Source organism: Tyto alba, unplaced genomic scaffold, assembly GCF_018691265.1.
Source record: "Tyto alba isolate M040663 unplaced genomic scaffold, T.alba_DEE_v4.0 Super-Scaffold_1000006, whole genome shotgun sequence".
NCBI lineage: Eukaryota > Metazoa > Chordata > Aves > Strigiformes > Tytonidae > Tyto > Tyto alba.
The window spans coordinates 26,980,038-27,006,357 of NW_024881272.1; the positions used below are offsets into that span (position 1 = coordinate 26,980,038).

Consider the following 26,320-nt stretch of genomic DNA (forward strand, 5'->3'; position numbering starts at 1 on the left):
TTTTTCTGCCGAGGCTGGGAGAACACTGCATGTTCCCCTCACAGCTCACCAGTGTCCAAGAGGCACTAGAAAAGCAATTAGCAGGGAGAGGATTAGGGAGCAGTGAAGTGTGTGTGGTGTGGTGGGAGGTCAGGGAGGCAAGTGGGCTAGTGGGGCTGGTCTGTGCTCACCCATAACCACACGCAGGACAATTCTGCCAGTCAGGAGGTCCCACAGCAGATGGGGCAACAACCTGATTTTTACTCCCAAATAAAGTAACAAGTGAAAAGAAGTATTGCTTTCTACAGAAAGGAAAAAAAAGGCAATGCTAATTAAACAGTGTGCCTGATTCTGCTTTGGCTTAGTGTGCTTCATTGATCCAAAGGCTACAGATGTGACTGTGGGACAGATTTAATTTTGGTGTCACTTGAATGATTTCAATAGAAACACAGCAGGCTGATGCTGCAGGAGATTAGCCAACTTACTTCAACAAACTTGCACCCAAGATGCCAAATGCCTCAATATACAGTCAGTTCATCATCCTTACAGTGAATGGACCAAGTCTCCCTTTGGGGGACATCAAGCCCAATGCCCCTCTCTGCCCACTGTCTCTTGACTTCACCCAGCTCTGTACACATCTTCTGGTGCTCTTGTCAAAGGGGAACAAACAAAATACATCCTGTGTGACCCACGCTTCATCCAATTCATCCAGTTACCCTTATTTTCAGCCCAGCTCAAACTTTCCACTGTCTGGAGCAAAGGAAGAGGCAAATCAGCTTGCCTAATACTGCAGGGAAAACACACAGACCCAAGCACTAAAGTAAATCAAGAGCAGGATGAGTCCCAGACAGGGAGCTCTTGGCAAGGGGAAGCTTTTTCTGCCTCCTTCTTCCCTCCAGCTTTCTTCAAACCCCCCATACACACTGCAAAGCCAACACAGATAATACAGCAACCAGGGGGTAGGCAGGAATAGTGGCATTTGCAAAGGGACAGACATATGGCAGCTAGACAGCTTGGAGACAGACTCCCACCAGGAGCTGGCCTTCAGTGTCTCTGTTTGCCCTTCAGTGGTTTCTGAAGTGCAGAGGTGTTTGCAAACTCACTCCCACTGCCCCTGCACCACAGCTCAGCTCTTCCAGGGAGATGGGGAGGTGATCAGATCTCCGCACTACCTTTTTCAAACAGTCTCCCCTCCTCAGCTCATTTTCAGTTGATGTGCCCAGTGTGGTTTTCTACCTCCTGACAGGGTTAATCGGCAGGCCTAGTAGGGGAAATAAAACGTTTCAGCTCTGTGGTTGCTTTTTTGTCCTTGTTTGCTCATGAGCAAAGCACTAGTTCCTGAAGGGTTAAAGAGGTAGCACAGCAGGTAGGAGCTAGCACAGCAGGTATCCAGCTGCTCTAGATCTCTACAATTTATCCCTGGCCCCTACTCAGGCTCCTGCATGCTGCTCGGGTACATATTAAGGCCACTACAGGCTGACACATAACCCCTGGTCCTCACACCCCAGGGCGGCGGGGAACAGGGCACAGGCCACGGCTGGGGGGATGGCCAGGGCCGAGGTGGGCAAGCTGTCAGACAGTCATAGCCACCAAGGGCCATTTTGCACCTAGCAGCAGGGGGTTGCTGTAGTCTTCTCACTCTCCCTCTGGGTCTGGGCTTCCTCAGAGACACAAGTCCCCTCCCAGCTTCTTCTCTGAAAACACTCTTGTTCCTCTTCCATTTTCATCTAAGTTTCCAATGAAGATTTATTAGTCTGAATGATTACAATGTTAGCCAAATGAGCGAGGAATAGGAATGTCCTTTCTTCTTGCATTCCAGCCACTGGTATGTTTGGCTCTCATCAAAAAGAGCAGAGATGATTTGTCTTTTTTCCTTGCAGGTATTATTTATTTGCAGGCTGACAGCATGTGAGAAAACCCAACAAGAATCAGAGCCCTGGGGTATGAAGCTGAGATATTACTCACCTATTTAAAACCTGGAAGGAACTGGGTGGTCGGTGAAGTGCATGTAAGACTCCAAGGCAAAGACTCCCTATCAGCACTGAAGACCAGTCAGATGTGGCATTAGAAGCAACTGAGAACAGGCAAAGGGGGTTGTGAGGAGACAGAAATGTCAAAGCAGAAGACAGTAGTAGTTTCCATCCCAGAGTCAGAAAACAGGAATTTTACACAAGATCACAATTGCCAAGGAGATGAAGCATGCATGGATATAGAAAGAGATTTTCTCCAAAACCTATGAGATCAAGATTTTTTTTTGTTTTGTTTTGTTTTGTTTTGTTTTGTTTTCCTGGGAGGGGAGGGAGAGGTGGGAGTATTTTTGTTTTTAATTTTCACTTCCTTGTAATAAGAATATTCCCCTGTCATGTGAGAATGCAGCTGCAGCAGTAGTGCTATGCTATACCTGGATGAAAAGAACACAAACTCAAATATAAATAAAAAAAGAACCCGACTAGTCTAATTTTGGTGCTTACATGAGAGAAACACAAGTAACAAACAGATTGCACTAAAAAAACACCCCTCATGCTGGATTTCTGACATTACTGGTTAGATTATTAAAATGGTAATCAGTAAAAAGGGCAATTTCAATCAATCAACTTCATCTCCTAAGGAGAAGCCACAGGAGGGAGAGTGAAGGAGTCAGGAGATCTAGTTGTGCAGATTTAGGCAAATCACTTTGCTCTGTATGCCTGTTCCATTCTCTTTTTATCTCACTAGACTGTGTCCTAGCCCTGTGTCATCGTCTAGACAAGGCCATTTCTCCTGTCTTGTGTTTTCATCCAAGAAAAGGCTGGGAGAGGAAAGGACGGGCACCGTGTCTGAAAGCTCTTTACAGAGTCACAAACAGAATTCAGATCACCAAGTCTTTATATCCCTAGTCATCGGTAAATGGCCAGGAAACCCTCTGGCAAAATGTACCTTTTTTCTTTTCTTATGTTGGTCCAACAGAGAACGACAAGTTGTTATTCTGTTAGCCCAAGCAGCAGCATCCTGCTCAATGAAGCTGAAGGCTTGGCCCTGCTGATGTACTGTGTGTGTCAGCACAACAACACTTCTGCTCTCAGTTTGCTTTGACAAAATCCAGGAAATCACACACAAATTCAATGTTAAAAAACCCGTTATGACTTCAAAGCTAAAAGCCTGCTAATCGGGAAATGCAGGGAGGAAGATTGTGCTACTCACCCAAGGCCAAGCAAGGAGTCAGCAATGGAGCTCACAGCCGAACACAGGTATACTGGCACACAGAGCTACCCCTTAATTATGGATCAACAAGGTCCCAAAAGGTCCTTAATCAAAACAGGACCGAAACATCCTACCAAGGTTACTGCAAACAAAAGTCACCAGGAAAAACACAGCTTTTGGGGGAGACTGTTTATGCTAGCAAAGTTTGAGGTTTGTCAGGCTACCCTAAGACACCCCCCCCCCCCCCCCAAGCTGCAGCAGGAGCCAGTGGGATGGGGTTCCCAAACTGCCTGCACTGCAGAGCACACTTGGGAAATAAACAAATTGCACAGAAACTCCATCCCTTTGGGTTCTATGCTTTCTCTCCATATTATCGTGTCACTGTGCATGTCACCTTGTGATACTGGGTTATTTATCATCACTGAGTGCCTAGATTGGCCCTGCTAGAGAAAAATCAAAGAAAGCAGCAGGGGCTGAGGTTTGATGAGAAGGAAACAAATTCTTCCCGTCAAGAAGCATACGTACTTCTCTGCTACCCCATACACACCCACACATGCACACACACATTTCCAGGCTGCTCCTCTTCCCCCCGGCAGCAGGCTTCTTTCAGCCTGGCGAGTCCCCGCTCTTCTCCTTTCTCTCCGCTCAGATTCGGTGCCTCGTTTCTATGGATTTCTGTGTCAGCTCCCTCAAGGATATTCGCTGGAATGGACACATTTACAGGATGACTAACGTTCTGAATGCAGGTGGTGCTATTATAGTCATACAAAAGCCACCTATTTTTGGTGCCTTGTGCTGTCATCCTGTTAGGCTATACTTTGCTTTGCCTTGTTATCGTACCAACTTCTCAGCACCATTACTCCAGGCTGCTCCAGTTCCAGGGCTGTCTGCGGAGGACTGATAGAGGGGCATCTTTGTTCACTGCAGTGGTGGCTTGCAGCTCCCCCACACAAAGAGAGGCCTGCAAATTTCTCTCTCTGTCATAATTCATTTCCTTCATGAATCTTGAGAACGTACTTAAGAAAAAAATAAAAAAGTTCTGGTATACATGCGTATCCAATGTATGCATGCACTCATACACATTTATTTTCCCATGCAGAGCAGCAGCCTTAAAGTGAAATGTTAGAAGATGACTATGTTCACTTTATTCTTATATCATATTTGGGATAATCACTTTGAAAGTCAGAAGAAAATTTTGAGTATTGACTATTATCTTTAATGATGTCTGTTCACATTAACTACTTTTCTATCTCAACTTGTATTGGCTTGGAGACTATTAGCTTGTCTCGTCTCAGTTCTTGGCATGTCGTCTTACCTGTCCCTGCACTCCTGGGTTTGGTGTGGTACCACCATGAGCATTCTGTACTTATCCTCCTCAGCCATAGATCATCTCTGCCTAAATACCATGTAAGCACTCAGGACTGAGAAGGAATGCAAGACGAAACACAGGCATGGAGTTTAAATAAAATCACATAATTAGAAGCCACATTTCCTGAACTTAAAGTCCCGAGATCTTATTTAAGTAATAGTGAAGTGAGCAGGAAAAAACAGTCAGCATATGACAGTTTTAAAGTGCATATAACAGAACAGGGACCACTGCAGCAAGATACTCAGGCAGACCAAAACTACCAGAATCTCCTACGTCCTTTTCACCTTGAAGGGAGAAGCTGGATTTTCACTTCCAGCTTGGCAGTTTGCAAAACCTGGCAATCCTGACTCCAGCTCCTCTTAGTTCTCATAAACCCAGTGGAGGGCAGTACAAATTGTATGTGTGCTTCCTAAACTGGTTTTGCCAATCCATCTTGTGTGTGAGGGATTTGCATTCAGAAAGCCTACAATAAGTACAGAATTATTAATACAGCATTGTACTCAGTAGCTGAGACACTGCTTGTTACCAAGGGAAAAAACATTACCCTTCTGCTATAAAGGATCTAAATCAGAATCAGGCTCAGTCTCGTCTCATAGCATAAATGTCCTGACCTGCTGTTCCCTACTTTGTAACACAAATTCAGCTATAATCAATTATGGCTTGAAATGCTCCTTAAATATAGAGAAAAATCCAAAGCACATGCAAAGGCCTCTGATGGTAACTGATGCTATAAAGCAGTGCAGGAAACTGCTTTTTCTTATTAAAGACTGATTTTAAATCCCTCTGCAGACAGATGCAGTTGCTGTGCTGTGTACTGCTAACCTTGAATTCACATTAACAAATGTATCAAAACTTTCCTTTTCCAACTGAGTGCTTAGTATATGATCTTCTCTGACAGCAGCTGCACGTTCTCCTCTCCCCACATTTCATCACCAAACATTGTCTGGTAATCAATAGAGGTCAACTCTAAATCCCATTGGGATTCACAGTGAAAACTATTGACATCAACGGGTCAAGAATAGCCAAGAGATGATTTATACAACAGAGAACAGAAAACATAAGCAGGAAAAGGCCACCACATTCTCAGCTGGTGTAAATCAAGATAGTTACAGACTTACACTAGCTAAAGATAAGGCAGGGGAAAAAAAAAAAAATACAAAAGAGGATAAAAGCATCTTGCTTTAATGACCTCCAATGCAAACAATCTCATCATAGCACTGTCACACAGAAAGGCTTTGACATAGCCAGGCTGATACAACAGGGAGGCTCCTTTTTGTCTGACTACTACTGCCTGCCAAGACAATCCAGGACATAAGAGGAGAAGCAAATGAAGAGAAAATCTGCTTTGTTCTTGATTTCAGCAACCATCAGAAGTATATGCATCTCTCTTCAACCGACTGCCATTGAGGAATGAAACGTTTTGTGCCAGAAGAGGGCACTTTAACTACAGGCAAGCATGAGCTGTGCTGCTTGGTGCTGACCCAGGCAGGCAGGGCGGGGAGGGGGAAATCTCTTCCTTAGGCCCAACCTTACACTGAGAAATAACTACAGGGAGATGCAAAGAGGCACCGGGCTGCTGGGCCTCCACTCTCCTCCTAAGGACTGAGTGCTCATCCTCCCAGTTTTTGTTGCTTTGGACTTGCTCGGGTTGCCCCCATCAGCAAATAGCTCGAGCTTGTGCTCCTGGTTTGCACGGGCTCTGCGTCAGGCCAGGCCTATTTTGAGACAAGAAGTAATTGTCCCACCAACAGCACAACTGCTGCAACCCAGTCCCCACCCCTGGTTTCTCCAGCAATATGTACTGCATGCCAACTGAAATTCACCCTGTGCTGGATCATTTTACAGCAGCTCCCCATACAGACCCCCTGGTGTGTAGTACCATTTAAACTCACACCAGCTTTCCACCAGCAGAGGCATTAGTTGAGACTCTTTCCTTTGCTCAGCTGCCTGTTTTCATAAAACTTGCCCAAACTTAATACATCTGAGAACTCCTTCTGGTTGGAACCAAAAAAACAGGCTCAGAAGTACTGGGGTGAATGTATATGAAACAGACACACACACACATATCTGCTGTCCAGCAAAAGGACCAAAGGCTGTCTGCTTTTTCCAACTGTATCAGCTGGTTCAAAACCAGATTAGTGTCTCTACAAACCTTACTTGTTGAAACACATACACTGGTCCCATCCCTCTAGGCACAACATGATCAGCCATGCCTCATCTCCTTAGAAAAACTTTGACAACACAAATTTCAGACGTTATGCAAAACCCTGAATTACAGGCAAGAAAGATCAGAAGAGATGGAGAAACACAATGATATAGCAAGTATGACCCTTTAGGTCTTGCTTTAAGAGTTTCTTTTCTGTGGTGTTCCCTATGATGAATCTCAAGCCATTTTCTTGTTTGAGACAGGCTAGCACAGAGTAATAGCTAATGTATCTGAACCAGTCCATAAACTCCTGCTGCATCTATCTATACCATCTAATTCTCAGTGGCTGCCTCAGAGTGGTTAGTTCTCTGTTTGCATCTTAAAAGTTTCCAGACACATAAATAAACCAAGCACGGATAAATCGGGTCTGAAGGTCTGTTTCTCAGATGGATCTGGCAGCTGCCTCCATTTATTGGCAGTTCATTTATCATCTCAAGAAAAATATTGATGGTTCTGGAGACATAGGCCCTTTCAGTGTCCTGGTTGAAGGAAAGCTGTCCTTCTGGACGGGCTTCGGAAAGAAAGTCAATGCAACAAATTCTACTTGGCAGACATCTGAGGGATGCGGTGCAAAGAGGAATCATTAAGTAAGGAAGAAGGGACACTAGGATGATAACCCTGTTGGCCCAGAAATAGCCCAGTCTCAAATCTTCACAGTATCACAGCAAGAATACGAGCCTGTAAAACTGCTAACAGACACAGTCATGGGCATCTTCTCAAGGGGAGGTATTACTCCTACACAGTAAGAGACGTGAGCCTGGAGCCGTATTCTGCCAACAGAGCCAGCCACTTACCAGACCTTGAAGAAATCCACAGAAACTCCAAAATGAAAAGCCTTGAAAACAGGACGAATGGTACCAAAATACTGTAGACTTTCTCCCCTTGGGTTATCAGACCCAGGCAGTCCTGGCTCCACCATGTAGGAGTGTTAGCAGTCCAGCTGCCTCTCCTCTAGAAAGTCACCAGGAAGACAACTGAATCCTCCGAGCCATTTACATCCACTACATTGATTAAACCATCTCTGTTCCACTTGAACAGCCTATTCGAGGATTTATTGAAAGCTTGAGATTTGTCATGTATTCATATAGTGGAAAGAGATCTCATTTTGCACATTTCCTCCAACACTGATCCAGCCAAATGTCTGCAGAAACCAGTCTAATTTAGGCTTTGACATTTCATTGCCCTGCAGATCCCTCTTTGCTACAGAAGAGATCTTGAGTAGTTAAACCTACATACTGGATTTCTTGAGGGACTGGCCGATGAAGAAAAGATGAATGGATTGTCACCTATTATTTTGTCTTTTGTGGCACCAGATAACAGTTGCTGGTTTAATGATTGCTTAGTTTTAGAAAAACAAATAACTGGCCTGAAAGAATCATGAATGCACCCTGACTGTGGGAGTCTGTTATCCCAAAGTTGTTTTGCTGAGGAAGAGTGATGAACACCAATCATAATGACAGAAAGCAAGATATTTGGGATGTTGCAATTTTCAAAACCCACATATTTCTCCAGCAGGTGTTGATTCCTAGACTCTTTTAGACAAATGACCAAAACTCCAGCCTATGCTGAACAGAAATTCAGTTTATTTAACAAGCTTTGAATCCCTCCTAAGATCTGGGAAAGATTACAGCAGAACACAAACAGACTGCTAAGTGCATGAGGAACTGAACACATAATGATTACAGTGTGTATTCTGAAACTGAAAGCTATATCTCTCATTTTGGTGCTTATCCCTGCTGCTTGTGTGACTAGGACAGGATTTATCCTGAGTGCAAGTAAAAACCATAATGCACAGCAAATACAGACTCTGCCATTAGAGTTACTGGAGTTGATTCTCCATTGCCTGTCAATTTATACAGTTGTGTAAACCTAGAAAGAAAGTGTAAGATGATATTCCAACTCTAGAAATTGAGGTATGATCCTGATTTGGCAATATTTTTCTGTTTATGGTGTACAAGATAAATAGACAGTGGATAACTAGGTAGTCTAGGAGACTTCAAGCATGAAAAAAATGGTGGCTGATGAGTGCCATGGGGAAAGCAGGCAGGGATCAATGCTGCTTCCAATGTAACAATTAGGAATCACAAAATAAAGCTTGCAGGTAGTAGGCTTAAAACAAACAAGATATTATTAAGCTGTGGAAATCCCTAGCAGGGAATGCTTGTGGATGCTAAAAACGTATACAGGTTCATGGGAGACAAATCCACTGAGTGTTACTACAGACAGAATCAACATGTCTGGCTCTGGGATCCCCAAACCACTAATTGCTGGAAGCTGGAAGAATATTCAGGGAAGTACCGTTATATGATTATTCTATTAGCATATTCTTCTCAGGCATCTGCTTTTGGCCTCTGTCAGAGACAAGACTCTGCAGAGGACTGGTATTGATCTGAGCTGATTTGACTGTTCTTCTGTTAAGAGATGAGACATGGGAGAATCAGACCCATTCTGCTCATGTTGAAACACAAAGGTTTCTGAACAGTGGATCAAAGCTGCAGATTATCTTTAGTTTCTGCTTGAGACATGTTCAGACTCTGTTGATCTGAACCCTGGACAAAGTTTCACCTCTAGGTGACAAGAAACACTGCTGGCTTGGTGTGGGCATGTATTGGCTTTGACTTGAATGAGTATTCTCTTCACCGGTGAAGTGTACCTGCCAGCTTTCTGACCTCTTTCAACAGTGGCTTGATGGAGAAGACACATTCTGCTTTTCAGGATGCCATGAGATAACCTTTGTTAAGGTCTGCAGAGATGTTAGGGGTAAAAGTTTGTAGAGAAAAGGAAAGTGAAGTGAGGTCTCTACTCACCAGTGACATGCCCAGGAAGGCAAGGCGATGTGGGATCTCTTTCCTGTGACTTTCATGCCTATTGACTCCTCTGGTTTCTAACAATAGAGATGCAGCTCTTCCTACAGGAGAGATTAATTTTGGTCTCTCTACTCATTCAGCCAGCTATTTTTCATGAAACTCATAGGAATGTAATATCTCTGAGACCTTTATCACTGTCAAATTCAGTTGCAATTGGTCAAGCAGCTAAGAAAGACAGACACATGGACAGGAGACTCATTTCTTTGCTTAGTTTCCTAAAAAACATCTCTGAATCCCTTTCAGGATGTTGGTATTTGGGACTAAAAAAGTAGTAGTTAAAACTGCTCCAACTCTAGAATTCCCTTTAATCACCAGTAAGCTCTGCTGAGCCTTTAGGTGGCAAAATATAAAAGAGAAAAGGAATAGTTTAGGTGAAAGACAGCACAAAGTGAACAAAAAGCAGAGACTGCGTCTGATTAATGAAACACAACCTGCAAAAAAATCAGATGAGATGACAGAAAGACATGGGGTAAGGGTAACAACCTAAAACTGCAAACAAGATGGTGAGGATACAGACACCAGACAGGCAAGCACATGGAAGAAGACTGAGCTAGAAGTGAAGAGACACAGAGAAGAGGAAAAAGATGACAAACATGGAGACACACAAACACCACTACAAGCTGGCAGAAAAGCAGAGACATATCACAGAGACACTGCAATTTTTCTGTTTAATGCTTTTTGAAAAATGCCTCATTCTGAATGTTTGTTTGTTTGTTTACTCTTCATTCCCACTGACATTTGGGAAAGCTCCAAATCACAGCACTGGCTAAAGCCCTCTCCCAACCTAAACCTTTAACCCACAGACGTTACTCTTTAGTCATATTAACCACTCCCCTCAGACATTTCCAACAAATTGTTAATATCTTTTAAGCCCTGCTCTCTCTTGCCTTTCAGATTAGCCTTGCCCTTTACTTTGCACTTAAGTTTAGCAAGTGTTACTAATAGGAATTTAACATTTACCAAAGAATTATTTTAACTATGGGTCTAATAGCATTTGTACGGTGTTCTGAGCACCCAAGAGCCTCACTACCAGTTCTATATGCTTAGTTTTGCCTAAGTTGCTTATAAGACAAAGGAAAAAGACAAGTTTTTAGAAAAGCAAGTTCATAAGAGAGGTGTTCAAAACCTTGAAAACCAGTTCCAAGAGAGATAGCAGTGCCTAGAGGGAATTTCTCCCCTTGTTTATATTAGCCACAACTCTGCAATCACTCATGTAATCAATCACCTTCCAACCATTCAGCAAATGCATCACTTGGGCTTGGTCTTAGTTGTTTTCTACTGTGTACAAAGGGAATACTAATAGAAAAATGTAACATTTTTTATTATTAATTGACAAATTTTATGATTTTTTTTTTTATATCACCATCAAAACTATTTTGAATTTTAAAGTTCTGTTCTTGCAGGCCACTGATTTAGGTGGTCTGATAGCAACCATAAATCATTGATAGCTTGAATGGAAAACATTGACGAGGATTTCAATCAGTAAAACCTCAGTGACTGTTTGGCACCAGTTAGCATGCAGTGTCTCAACAGAAACCTCAAAGGCTGCATTGGATATAACATCATTTTTAGAGCTGGGCTTTCTTATCTTGACTGGCTTACAAGGATCAGTCTTCCCATGTCACTGGATACAGCCCTACCTAGGCCAGAGGCCACATTTTCCACCAGCACCGAGTTGAAGACAGCTAGTGGGAAGCAGAGTTGGTATTTGCACATGTGTCTCTGTAAGATGCTTATGCTCCCACTGCCCACAAGGTCCCTGTTACCAAATAAGGTTGTAAATATTGATGGCTCTCAAGTCAACCCGTGCAAATTCCCTAGTCCAGGCTCATAGCTACTGAAGTCTTTATGCTCTTCAAAGACAACAAGCTCTTGCATTTATGTCTAAAACTGACTTGAGAGCATTTCTATGGGTCTGGGTATGCACCCGGCTTACATTCAGGTCCCACAACAACCATCTATTCATAATGAAACCAGTGTGCACAAGAGAAAGGAGATTAATCTGCACCCCCGTGGGTGCAGGACAACACAACTCTGGACCAAACCACAGTATGCAATCTAACTTGTGCCTTGAAAACTGATAGAACAGGTAGGGTCTCGGTACCTCTGATGCTTCGTTCCCCTCAAGACTAGTTCCTCAGCTTACAAACTTCCTCTCACTTCTTCGTAAAACCAGTCTGTGAGTCTGACCTGCTCTCCCTCTTTCCCTACAGAAAGCTATGTGAATGCTTACCAAACAGGCAGCATGCAAAGCATATGCACACACAGTGAAACAAACCAGCTACTTGAGACCACTCTTACTTCAGCAGTTAACTGCAAGACCATTTCCCCACTCACATGCATGGTATTTGATACCTGGCTCCTAGCCAAAAGGTAACTGGAATCATATGGTTAAATCTCCAGGAAATACTTTGAAGATGCCTTCCAAGACTGATATTCTACATTTCAGAAAAAAAAAAAAAAATTCTTTCTTTAAAGGAAGAAGCCACCTTTATAATAACACTGCATTTTTATAGCATCTTTCATCTGAGGCTATCAAAGCTCTTTAGGATACACATGCTAAGAAATCCATTACAAAAATTATAGATATTCCTAAATTGACTGTAGTCACTTGCCTTAATTTCCATTTCTTTACTGATACTCCCAAACGCTGTCTGCATAGATAGATGCAGTCAGTGCTACAGGCAACTAGATAAACAAATCTACATACAAATGTACACTCTCCCCCACAAACACCATCTCTTACAGTAAAATCAGTATTTTTCTACTGCACCATCCACTGTACAGAACTCTGAGGGAAAGAGGTGTGCATACTGCAACACCATATAGTGCTTTGCACTTTCATTCCACTGCACTTCATTAAACAGACTTTTGCTGTTTCTTAATTTTCTTTGAGCAGGTCCCCCTGTATATACCCAATATGAACAAACACACAGATTCCTTCTGGGTATGAGCCAACAGCTGCAACCCTGAAAAATATCAGCTTCTTATATCATTAACTGAGTTTCCATGGTGCCCTGGGGCAGAGATATTGATGCTTGACAGCATTATCACTATAAAGTAACTTTACAACTCTATAATTTAACTCTATGCTTCCAGTAATATTAAGAGCATTTGAAATTGTGGCTGTAAACCTTGACACTTTCACTCAGATCGTGATGTTGAAAGGGGATTTTGTTTTCTTTTCTCAGAGACAGCCCAAAACATGGTACTGAGAAGTAACCAAATACTGGAGAGATCATGTGTGAAGAGGTCACTCAGGAAAATCTGCAGGATTAGGATTAATGCCACTGTTTGAAACACACAGAAAGGAGCCTGTTTCTATGAGTTTAGCAGAAGGAGGATGAAGATGAAGACCCCTGGAGGTCTTTTCCTGAGTATGTGCCCAATTTACTTTGAAATCATCTTGGCAACAAGCTCTAATTCAAGCTTAAACATACTCAACTGGATAACCTCTGCAAAGCTCTGTCAGCTTTATCAGCACAGCCTTTCATACCTCATTGGCTTTTGCTAGTAATGTTGCCTTTACTGTGTGGGAATGAACATGCAAGGGCCATGATATGGCTCATGAAGATCCTCTCTTAAAGATATCACTAACAGAGCTAGAAGGATCAGGACAGGCAGTTGCCAAAAAAGAAACGTAAAAAAGCCCAAAATAACCAAGTACATTTGCCCTAGAGGACTGGCAGGTCCATGAAGCTCTAAAAGTTTTAGATGCTTTTACTGGAATTATAATTTGCATACAGATTTCTTTTCCTCAGGGCATTTACTGAGGTCCAAGTACTCTTTAAAAAGAATCTTGATATAAGCAAATGACTGTTTTGTCCAGGGAACTTAACATCTCAAGTCCCCAGTCAAGCAGCAGGCTGATATTCTGCTTGAAGTTAAGAATAAGAGCAAACCCAGTGGTCCCAACTGTGACATGAGTCCAAGATGTGAGCTCCTGTTAGGGACCTGAAGAGACTCCAGTCAATCCAAGCTTTCATTCTGTGACTGTAGCCACATAAATACATCTTTTATGTCCATAAACAGGAGAGAGATCTCAGCAACTACACCCTGTTTAAGGGATGCAAAGCTTCCAATTAAACTCATTTCAGTGAAATGGAAAATACCAGGTGATATCTTTGCAAGTTGGTTCAGCTATACTGGTTTAAAGTATTGAGATAATTTCTCAGCTGTTTGTAATGTGAAAAGACCTACCTTGGGATAATATCAGTAATGTCTATTTCTTCTATGTTCTTCACTCGTGGCTTCCAAAATGCTTTTTTTGTTTTGTTTTGTTTGTTTATTTTTTTTTTACAAAAGAAGTTTCATTAAATTAATTCTTTATATTGAGGACATTAATGAAAGAGGTGATGTGCTCAGAAAAGGCGTACAAAGGAGAACTGTTCCACCAGACCTTCAGCCCAGGGTTCTAGTCTCCCATTCCACTCACAAGTAATTTCAATGAGTAAAGCCGTACACATAGATGACTAAAGGCCCATTGTTGGATGAGGGCCTTCCCCACCTGGAGGAAGCTTAGAATTAAGATTAAAATACACAAAAAAGCCATGGACACACTGTCAATTGTGATGCCCTCCTATCTTGATGATTATTCTCCTCTACAGCTACCAGGCTACACTCATACCAGTTCTTGCCTGATCTCCATCATTTCTATCTTCCTACCTCAAAGGCTAGTGTTCGGATGAGTAAAAGCTTTTATGCTTTCTTAGGGCCTGCCTGCTGTGCAGCAGGGATCCAGTTCAAACACTCTAAAAAAATGAACTCAACAGATTTTAAAACTGTTGATGTGAGACTCCTTTACTGGCCACTCTCAGGTCAGGCTGTGACGGCTGCTGATCAGCAGCTGTAGTGGAAAGCAATTCTGGGTGTGCTATCAGACCAGGGTCTGAGTCCTAACAGCTGGGGATTCATCCTTCCTCCCCCTCTTTCATCCTTTATTCCCTGCCTAGCTATGAGGCTGTTGTGCATCTAGAGAGCTCAGCAGTTGAGCTGCTGGTGGTGAATGTTACAGAGCAGTTTACATGCCTTGTGTCATAAGCCCTATAAAAGCCTAGTAAAACATGGTATTTAATGGAAGCATATCAGTTCATTTTAAAGCTTCTTCACCTGGTGCTGAGCAAACTGTTGCTGTGCTGCCTTTTTAATCAGTTACCACCAAATGTGTGCACGTGTGAGAAGGGTTTTAAATACTTCTCTGTCCACTTCCCAGCAACCAACCGACAAGCCTACAATCCTCTTATTATGCCTTCAAAACAGAGTCCATTCACTGTTATCTACAGCACATGTTATCGCAGGGTATTCTGCAGAGCTAGGCTTACCGAACATATCCCTAATGTTTCTTATACACCAGGTACATATCAGTTAGACACAGACCTACCAGGCACACACATACCTCTGAAGGAATGTATAACAGGATGTTCAGGAAGTTACACCTGATGCAGTGCTTTGTTTGCAGGATGAAAATACAAGAGACACTCCAACAGTAATCATTGCTGATATAATTCTAATTGAGGCCCAAGACACTCATGCAATCATGTTAACTCTCTATGTTAGAAGAGGCCAGAAATTCAACACTCTGCAGGATGCTGTTATCCCACCACACATGTCTCAGACATATACCCCCTGCACAGACTGATCCTTCGCTCCTGGATTTCATTTAAATAGTGCAGTCTCAGGGGCAAATTGCTTTTTTATAGAACATACCAGGTGTAATCCTCTAAATTCTGAATCTTTGATGTATTTCATTTAAGAGAATACATTCAATCATAATAACTGGAGTAATTTGGAAAAGATTTCCACTTCTAATGATACCTTCCCTTCCTTTTTAAAAATTTTCTTACTTTTCTTATTGAAAAACGTTACTGTGCACACTGACAATGTCAGAATTGGAATAACATTTATCAGACTGGAAGTCTGTCTCCCATTTTCAAGCATGTAAGGTATTTATCTCAGTAATTACAAAGTATGTTTCAGTCACACAAGTTTGAACAAAAATCTTACCCAATGTAGAAATACATCTATTACAGGGACACATAGAGGTTTGTATAGATCATAAAGTTAGCATGTAAACCCTGAGGAACATGGAGAGATTAAAAAAAAAAAACAAAAAACACAAAACAAACAACAAACCTAATCCACTTCTGTAATGGCATGAAAGAGGGTAGCACTATGATTTTATTTGCCACAAATGCTGTAAAGGAGAGAAGTTGACAGGTAGACTTACGTGCCACCACTGCAAACAGAAGATTATTCAGAGTTTGTTCAGTTTTCTCACCTGTCAACAGCAACAACATCAGGCTAAATCAGTGTTTTTGTAGAACCTGGAGATCCTCATTTGTTTTGGTCTCTACATGGAGCCAGTATGGCGAGTTTCTGAATGTGGGGTGTGATCTGCTTTGTAGTCTCTGTTCAAGGCCATGGGTTCCCTGAATTTGAGGCTGAGTCTCAGTCTGCACTTCTTAATCCAACACTAGAAGCTTTGAACAATTCTAGCCTCCCTGATCCTATTTTTATTAGAAACAAAACAAAAAACCCCACAACCCAGTAGCATCACTGTGGGATGAACGAAGTCCTAAGAAATACATCTTTGGAAGCAGATTTCCTGAATACTTGCTCTATTGGTTCACGGGTTTGGGGCTTACTGTATTTTCTTCATTTATTTGCTTGACTTGCTGCCTGCATGTAGCTAGATAGTTAATAGAAGCATGACTGTCCTTGGAGGCCAATATGAACTGGCTGTCTGTGTCTTTGGTTCAGGTCCATTAAAAAATCTGAGCATTAATTAATCACTGACTTGCAAATAGCTTGGAAGAGCTGTTCAGACTAAATTGGAACATTCTGCAATTGTTTTACTTTTGGTCACAGGCACTTCAGTGATACGAAACTTCTCCCCTCCAGGATAGGATATGCATAAATCTAGTCACTCCTGTGTTAGAGCAGACCAGCCTAGAGACTGCTTCAAGCATATCCATTTCTTTCCCTAACTAGGAAACTGCACACATGAGGAAGAGCTGTCATGTTCACTCTTGACAGAATCCCTCCCCATTGAAAAGGAAATAATAAAACCTACCAGGGCAAAATGCCAGTGGAGCGTACTACATGGGCAAAGAGCCTTCCTGGCTTGCTGTCTGCCAGGCCAGTCAAAACCAGCTTCTCCTCCCTTTTCACACAGCTAGGTGAAACCATTAACTCTAGAAATCAAGCTGCTGCTTGAGTTTTCCATATATCACCACCAAGAAGGATCTCTGTGATCTGGGACCTGTTTTCTGTGCTCTAGCTGCTGACGGTCACAGTGAATGAACCCAGAATGATGCAGCTCTGTCTGAAGAAGGCAAGCCAAACAAATATATAGAGATGCTAGATCCCACACCTGAAGCCTCTGTAATGTGAGGCATGAAGCAAAAATCTTTATGGAAAAGGAAACTAAGCCAGCGTGACCTACGAGTCATGAAGAAAAACATATTCAAGGGAAACATGATCTCATTTGTATAGGGACTCTTCTCACTTCTCACTGCAAAAGCAGTTCTTGATAAATAAGGAAGATAAATAAGCAGTTGTCAGTACAATGAGTACTAAGTGAAGAGGAAAATTAAGGGTGAAACTAAGGCACATGTTCTTAAAATGCCAAAATAACAACGTAAGAAAATAAATACCTAAACCTAACAGTAATGACATTTTTTTTCCTCAGTGGCAAGATACATTATATAGGTGTATGCTGCAAGAAGCTACTCCTTGGAAATAATTAACCTTACTGGGCAAAAAAAGAGCTTTCATTTGAAATGCTCAAGTCTAATAGGTCACCTTAATATATTCATCCCTCTCCTTCCCCCAGATTTCACTTTCGGTGGAGAAGCCAAACCAGAAAACCCCAAATGATTAAGAATTACTTTCCCTGCTCCCTGTTTCTCACTCTTATTCCCACACAGTGTGCACATATGCATGGATGGTGAAGAATTATGTCTCATATGAAAATTTCCCCCTTGCTACCCTAAAGCTGTAAACCTTACCCAACTTCCAAAATGCAGTGGAGAGGTAAATAGGCAATCACAGCTAATCTTTCTCCCTCTGCAGTCTTTCAAAACATGTGGAAATTTCAAAAACTACCAAGATAGAATGACAAAATGAAATAACACACCCATGCTTGAAGTATGGGCACTGGTCATTTGATTGAGCATGATGACAAAAAGAAAAAGGAAAACATAAAAACAGATCATAAGACCAGTCAGAACAATTCTACAAATTGTTGATACATTGAGATAGCCAGATGGATATGTGTTTTTTGAGGAATGAGACATTGCTTCTATTTGAGCACTCAAAAATGTGAACAACTTTGTCAGTTTTGTTTGCAGAGCTCGTTTTCCCTTTCTTTGTCAATTGGTATTAAAGATCTGGCCCTGAGGCAGCTACAGAACCTAACAGATCCTTTAGAGCCTTTTGGCTGAAGTTCAAAGGCAGAGAAGACATTTTAACTCAGTATCAAAGATGCACTTTCAACTTGCTATTAAAACAGTAATACAAACACAGGGATAATGAGAGAATAAGGAAAGAAATGAAGAAAGAAATGGAAGACTGTGGAGGGGAATGGATCACAGACTCTCCAGGAGTAGTTTCTATAAGAAATGTGTGAGACAATCTCCTACAAGAGGGAAATGGCTTATTTGATCTAATATGCCTTTCTCTTCTCGAATTTCCACAGTATAGAGAATCAATATGAGGGAAATTAAAGCATCAGGAGCAGACTCACATTTCCACTTGTGTGTTCCTATCTCAGCAAACTCTTATTGAGGTAGAAGTGTTTACCTTAAGTGCCCAGTTCTCATGTGCTGCAAGAGGAGGAAGGATTTCAAAAGGATACATGCTTCTTCTGTGTAGGGGACAGCAGAAGTAGGTCCACCCAATATGTAGCTGTAGAATGAGACTTCCAGAGTGTAGCAGTAGGATGTATCATTTAACAGCCCACCAAGAAAACGCCGGCCTGTCCCTGCTTTCACAGCATCTCTGTTGAATGACGTACTAGACTGTAGGGGGAAGAACATAGAGATATGAGAGTTTGGGAGCAAAACAAGGGAAGGGTTGGGAAGGACTCTATTAAAACAGAAAATTCACATTGCCAAATCTCATTTACACTATACAAGACTTCACTATTGCAGCTTAAGCACGGCCTGGAGAGACCATTAATGGAAACACAGTTCTGGCACACAGATTATAAATAATGCCTTTCAGACTTTCACAAAACTAATCTCAGTTCACTAGTAACATCAGTTTTTCTCCTCCCCTTTTGTATTACACAAAGAAAGCCTGTCATATGCATGAGTTGAAAGTGAAGCTTCCAGACCCTCCATTCTCAAAAGTTAAGCTGGATGTTAATTTGGATATTGGGTTCCTTCTCTCTACTGCATTTCCCTGTATTATAACCATTCTCCCCCACCCCTTACCCTGGACTCTTTTAAGCAAAGTAGAAATACAGCAGCATTTACATTTTAGTGAAACTTTCTCACCTAAGATATTTGACTGGTTCTTAAACTGGGTCACACAAATTTCCACTTCACTAACTTAAATGTTAACTGAGTGTTGCTCTCTGGGTGGAAAAATATACTGCACTATTTTACATCATTAGCAGCACAGTATAAAAGGTAGTATTTTGTGTTATTACTGAAGATCTGGCTTTAGGAACCCTACAGCTTTATGACTATTCATTTGAGGGGTGGAGGGAAAGACTCCAGGTATTATTTCCATAAATGAGTTTTAGCTCTCCTTTCCAGGCATGATATCTGAAGACTAAAGGGGAGCCCATCTTCAGGTTGATTGAAGTCTCAGATCTTGTTCTACCAACTAGACAGAAAAAATGCATTCTGGTTTCATTTTAGTTATCAAACTATACACAAACCTCATAACCATTAGACTGAGTTAATCTGGGCTCAGCTCAGCACAAGCCAGTGACCACCACAAAAAAAAAAAAAAAATAAAAAAAAAATAAAAAAGGGCTTAGTAGATCCAACTTGGATCTGTTGCATGAAAGTCCTTAATACCTCCCATTTTAAGACTTCCTGTGAAACATAAAGGACCCTTAACTGTTCAGACATTGTGCCCATGGTGAATTCTTCGAGCTATCCAGGGTCCTCCTACTGAGTCTTAAGGCTAGTATTATTTCTTGCTAACACTAATATTTATCAAGTCCATCTCTTATCAAAACCAGGAAAAATAAGATTTATTTATTATTTAAAAAATTAAATGCAATGGTTCAAAATGTTAAACTTCTCTAGACTGAGAAAATCAGACTAATACTGAAATGAGCAACAATTATTGATGAATAGGGTATACCAGAAGATATAGAGAATGGAAACACCTGTGGTTTTATTAACGTTCTAAATGTTTTGAAGTCTCCCTTGTGTTATAAACAGGAAGGTTTTCCAGGTTAATTAGAATAAGATGGAATTGGTTTTCTTATTAACATTATATATGAGAGTTTCCAAATGCAACTTGTTGTCTTTGTGGTAACACAATATTTAGCTTTGTGGTAAATTGTACACTGAATATATTCTGCTATGTTCATATCATATAATTTCCTCCAAATTACATGGCAGAAACCTTGAGGATATTCTGAATACCTATGGGAGAGGGAGGTAATGTGCTCATAAGGACTGATGGGGAAATTAATCGTTAATTTGATATATGGAATAAAATACTTAAGGACGTCTACAAGAGGGAATGTTCTCTGACTTCCTGCAAATGAAGACTCAAAAGACCACTGAGACTGCAACTGAGGGAAGCTTTGTCTTCAGTTAAAATTCAGAAACGTAGAGGAAGATGATCATGCTCTGGGGATTCCTTCATAAGTCAAGTAAACAATGATTTGAATGGACAGTGCTTTGTGTTCAAATGAATGCCTGTGGTGGAACTTTTAATACAAGAAAACATCAACTGATAAATATGGGTGTATGGAGCCAGCTCAAAGGAAGAAGACAGCAAATGTGGTAAAACATGGTATTGTGGTTTGTGAGCAGAAGCATCACTTCCAAGGGGAATGAACTAATTCTATGGCTGTATTTGGCACGGCGAAAACCAGGAAAATGTCAGAGAAGTGATTCAGGGCAGATATTAGGGACAGAAATACTCCAGTGATTAGGAGACTCAGTTACTGACATGGAGTATTTATGAAGATTATGGAATCTCATCAACTATGTTTAAGAACAAATTGGACAGGTATCTGCTGAGTATAGTTCCCATCTTTGGGATACAGTTTGGACATGAGGTCCTTTTCAGCTCTATTTCCCATGATTTCAATCAGACTAGAGGAAGGTTATGAGTTGAATTCCTCGTAGATGATTCTTGAGATAAATCTTACATAATATTTTCATCACAGTTCTTGGCACAGTAAAGGAGGACCATGCCAACAAAATTTGCTGATGACACACTGTGGAATGAATCATTTATATGGAGGAGGCTCTGAATATCATACAAAAAAAAAGCAGTGGGATGACTTTGAGGACAGAGTGACAGTAGTCGGATGAAACTCAGCTGCACAAGTGCCAGGTCATGTACTCAGGGCCTAATAAAAAAACAATCTCTGCTATAAGCTGAAACCTCATCAGCTGGAAATAGATGAAGAGAGAGTCTGATGTATTACTTCACTGAAGTGATTTTTGCTTTCTGGCAGAAAACAGCTCAGAAGTTGGATCTAGTTATTGGCAAAATTATACTTGCCATATTTCAAAAGTGAAGCATAAGTAGTTTAAATAATTTGAAGAAGGTTTTGTAAGTGGCCAAAAAAAGAAAACAAAATTTGGATCTTTCCAGAGTTTGAATTTCTATAATTCTATTTTGTAGTGCTTGGGGTTTTTAGTGAGTTTTGTTTGTTTGTTTGTTTTTTGTTTGTTTGTTTGTTGTTTTCTTTTGTTTAATACTAGAGTTCCAGTTTCAGCAGTGCAAAATTACTTGAAATGACCATGGCATTAGTAAAATCACCTGTTCATCTCTTTGCCAGGTAGTGCTGCACTTCCAGGAAGAAAAAGAAGATGAACCTTCACTTAGGTGCATAAATGTAGATTTTGGAGGTTAACTTTGTCCTCATTTTGAAAAAAATCTGATGGCATAGACCAACTTGATGTCTTGAGTAAAAAGTAAGATTTCTGATTTGACTCAAGAAGGTTGGGGTAGAGAAAACATAACATAAGCCTTTCAAATATGAACACATGCATGTTTTGAAACAGCAGCTTGGGCTTGGCTCTAGAGCAAATGTTATAAGCCAGAATGTGATGTTTTAGACAAAAAGAAGAAAAGAACAGATTCAAGAAAATTCAACTAATCACAAGGAAGGGCAGCAGGTACTTGCTTGAGTCCAACCTTCTACTCACTGTTTCAAGTCAAGGTAAATGGAGTGGAGAAATAAACAGGCAAAACTTTGACTCTTCACTAGAACTGATCTTGACAACTGATAAAGCTGAAATAAGGGCTATGAAAAGCCAGGTATTATTATGACAAAGAAGAAGCCTTTTGAATGCACATTTATTTAATCAAACTCTAATCTGGTGAAAAGAGGTGGGGGGGGCAGGTCAAGCGGGGGGGGGGAAAGAACACAGGTAAAGTTATCTGCAAATGAGTCTCTTGTTTTTTCTGAGAGAATCTGTTGCCCTAAAACTCTTGCAAATCTTAACTGAAGTCATCATTAAGCAAATGCACTGAGCAGGCACAGCAGGAGAACAGCTAAACAAATATTTATTTCTCCAAGGCTGAATCACATGGGAGTGTCAACAACAGCAACAGCAAAAAGTGGAAAGTCTGGAGGGTGGAGAGAAACACTAAAGACTTAGAAGTTCTTGAATAGGGATATTTGTATAAAATCAACAGTAATTTATTATTAAAAGACACAGCTAAATTAAAGCTCATAGAAGGACTCTGCTTCCCAGCTTGTGTGAGAAAATTCCGTGAACAAATACCTATCTACAGGATTAGGACATGCCAAGCAACAAGAATCCAGTATTAAAAGAGCAGAACAGAAAGCATAAAGGATTCCTCCATTTTCTGGTGGGAAGAAACCCACCAGAAAACTACACCTGGATTTCACACACACTTGAGAGCCTCAAGGTGTGCTGACCCTCCCTCTACATCTCAGGCCTTAATGGCAGCTTCCACAGGCCTTCCTACCAGATTTCATTCCTCCTCCCCATGCTGTGCTGAACACCTTCTGTATGACTGGTTTCCCCTTTGGGAATGACAGTGAGCAGCCAGGCAGCGTAAAGAAATGTGTAAACCAATTAGGCCTTATTGAGACATTTCAGCAGACAAAGAGATGTGTAGAAGGAAATAAGAAAAAAAAAATTGCATGCAGATTCTTTCTGGAGTGGTCTCAGAGCAGAAAAAATACAATTTGGCCCTTGCTCAGACCTCTTAATGTGTCAGAACCCCTGCCTCCAGGGCAGTCTTGTCTCTTGGCTGGTGAGGACGCACTCTACCACACAGTGTTTCTCCTCAGTAAATTCGGCCCCCTGGTAGCTATTTTACAAACTCAACAGTTTAAGCAGCTCCCATGTGGCTGAGGGATACTCTTAATTTCTCAGCACTGCTCCATCGTTCTGCTAACAACTACTGGAATGAATGCCTTGAGCAGTCCATATTCACAACGTAAGGGCAGGCAGTTTACTGATTGCCTCTGCATGCCTGTATCAATCTATCACAAGAATGGCTCCAAAAGACAAAGAGGGAGAACAGTACATTTCTCACACTTCTGAGACTGAATTTGTCCAAGTCCACCCTTTGGTGTCCTGATGGACTTGGAATCTGAGTAATTTGGCTTGGTGGGAGCTGCCACTTGTGGGACCTCCTTATCACTGTATGTGTGACTTCACAGGGGATTTGTCTTGCTTACGGCATCAGAAAACCTCAAGGTAGCACAAAAGGAAAAATTGGAGGCAAAACCCAGTAAAGCTAGATCCACTGTTCAGTGCAAGAAAGGGCTGAAATGTCAAGCAGGCTCAGTGTCCAGCCTGTGGTGGATGGGAGCTTCAGTTCTACCTTTCACTGATGGCAGGGCAAAGAGACAGGGTACAAAAGAGTACTTTCTCATACAGGACTTGTTGGGGAATGAATCTTTGCTGTCTTCTGAAATTGCTCAACACATTAGGGAGAAAAAGGATCAAGGTATGACCACAGTGCAAGTCAGACCTCACCAGACTCCTGGCATGGGAACCAGGGTATAGACTGGACATCACTTATGATCAATTCCAAGGTGTTTCTACAATCCAGCAAGAAAGGAAACAAGATACAAATGACTCAGAAAGTAATTAGAAGAGAAATTGTCAACCAGACAGAAATCTGGTCACAGGCTTTGACAGATTGAGAAAGATGAATCTATGATGTAGCAAGGTCTAGGGGGTTCCTAAAATCCAACAGATGTATTTTAGCAGCTGTTCTCTACTGCAACACAATTGATTGTTTATGTGCTAATGGAAAGAAGTACCAAACTGCATATATCTTCAAAAAGTTGAGCTCTAGTATGCACATGAATGTTTCCCAGAAGATCATTTGTCTTCACAAACAGATTATCTGCATGAAACTGAGAATAAAGAGATCTTCTCATTTGCTGATACAGATGGATGATGTAGGTCCAGGAAGTGTTTTACGGAAGGATGCAGCATGTTCAACTGTATGCTCAAGAGAATCAGAGAATCATGTTAGAAATCTGAAGAAGAGCAGAAACATAAACACTAAGATGATTCATAATTAGAGAATGGTTTCATATTACAACACATAACTAAAACTACACTGGGTCACCCTATGCCATTTCCATTTGGGAAAGAAGCTGTATTTCACAACTGAGGCTAATTATTCCTAAAAAAAAATACCCCAAACCCAGAAAAACTGCCCACATTTTCCTCATTCTGTAGTTGAGCAATAAATACTTTACCTACTGGGGTAAACTGGGATTATGCTTCATTTTATTCACCTATCAGCACCAGCAATAACCAAGTGTAATCAGGACTCAAATACAACCTCACCGCTGATGCTGCTCTTATAGCTGAAGAGCAAGCTTTTTTGTTAAAGCAGGTCTGACCTCTATAAGCCCTCAACTCACTGCCCCAGTGTAGAAAAAAAAAAAAAAAGTGATAATAAAAAAGTTAGTAGTTACTGCTCTAGAAAAAAGAAACGATACACTTGTCATCAAGAAAGAATAGACATGCCACTGGGAAATGGACTGGAGCCCAGACAATGTCAAATCCATCTTGGTGAAGAGTTTTACAGTATCAGCTGTAACTCACTCTAATTTTCTAGAATGCTTTATTGAAGTCTGCAAAAGTTAGAAAAAGAGCACAGAAATACACTGGCTTTGAAATCTTTGCCACAGAAGATTGTAAATAGCAGTATTACAAATTGTGACTCTTCTGTTTGCCCCTCCGCAGGGTGCTATAAGACGCGTGCAACTGTCAGCTCACTTTCCTCATATGGATAGAGCTAATTACTGCCATGGTGTGCCCAGCAGTCGCTGCTTTGACCCTGCCATTCTTGCAGCTGGTAGCCCATCAAGCTATCTTACAAGCAAAACTTATCTCCTTACTTCTCTGGAAGCACTGAGGAAACTTCCCACTTCAAAAGCCAACTTAACTCTCTCCTCACACCCACCTCTCACCAGCTCCATTAACTCTCTTAATAGACTGGAAAGCATATGTGTTAGGGTTTTTTGTGATAGACTATCAACTCCATGCCAACTGGGTCTGGAAACTTGGAAATCATGGCTTTTGGGAGACTGCTATCAGGCAGCCTACTTCCAATTTATTTTACAAATACGCTGCAGCCAGCATCTGAATTGTAGATAGGATTATTTAAAACCAAAAAGAAAAAAAAAAAAAAATCCCAAACCCAAAAGCTGATCTGAAGGAGGTAGCAGGCAGAGAGGAAGGATTCTGGGAGCAGAGACATGACAAAATGGGAACAGAGCTCAAAATTACTCCCGGATTCATCTCACTTTGCAGCTTTGCTGTGTTTCTGATGCACAGGAGGAAAAAGTTTTTAATCTCAAAAACATTTATGACCACTCAAATTTGGGATGAAGGGATTTTGAAAAGTTCAGGATCATTTCAAAGAGGGATCCCATTACTTGAAGTTTTTCCAGATCCCTTAGGGACAGCCAGATTGGATTGATATTCCTGTGAAAAAGGCTCACTCACTCTCACTGACAGCTCTGCAGTTGACAGCACTTGGTTTCATAACTCCTGTGCCTGGTAGGAAACAGTGAGGTGGGCAGCAAACTTTGGGTTTAACAAGGGAATATTCTCTGAACTAGAATCTGATTTGCACAAATCTGAGAAAAGCTATGCAGAGGAGATAGGAAACAGTCCTAAGAATCTGACCTGTCCTAAGAATGTGAGAGAGAAAAGCCTGAAACTAAAATGTGAAGACCAAATAGCCTCAAATCCTAAGAGATTTTCACCATTCTACTGTTTCTTCACCTTCTTCCTGCTGCTCAGTGGAAAGCAGACAGCAGTCTCCCTTTCTTAAAGGCAACATCCCATTGTAGGAGTACCAGAAACACAACCTGCCTAGCACCACGTTGTCAGGCTTTAAAGTGCAATTCTCCTCAGAGAAATAACAGGTTAAAGGTACTTTGTCACCACACACACACATCTGCTCCCTGAGGGGCTTCATTATCCCTTTAATGTGTAGTGAAGGAATACCAGATCTTTCCCACTCCCCATCCCTCTCAAGTGTCCCTCAGTCATGCCT

The 26,320-nt window shown here is 41.3% G+C and overlaps 1 protein-coding gene across 4 annotated transcripts in view; it reads right to left on the reverse strand.

The window, feature by feature from the left end:
* The window catches only part of BEND5 (BEN domain containing 5), a 960,999-nt gene that overhangs the window by 69,920 nt on the left and 864,759 nt on the right, over positions 1 to 26,320 (reverse strand). For all 4 annotated transcript variants that reach the window (XM_042805597.1, XM_042805572.1, XM_032997234.1 and 1 more), the window contains one exon: positions 18,459 to 18,621. In XM_042805597.1, coding sequence (XP_042661531.1) covers positions 18,459 to 18,621 — 163 coding nt within the window. The remainder of the gene's footprint in view (positions 1 to 18,458; positions 18,622 to 26,320) is intronic.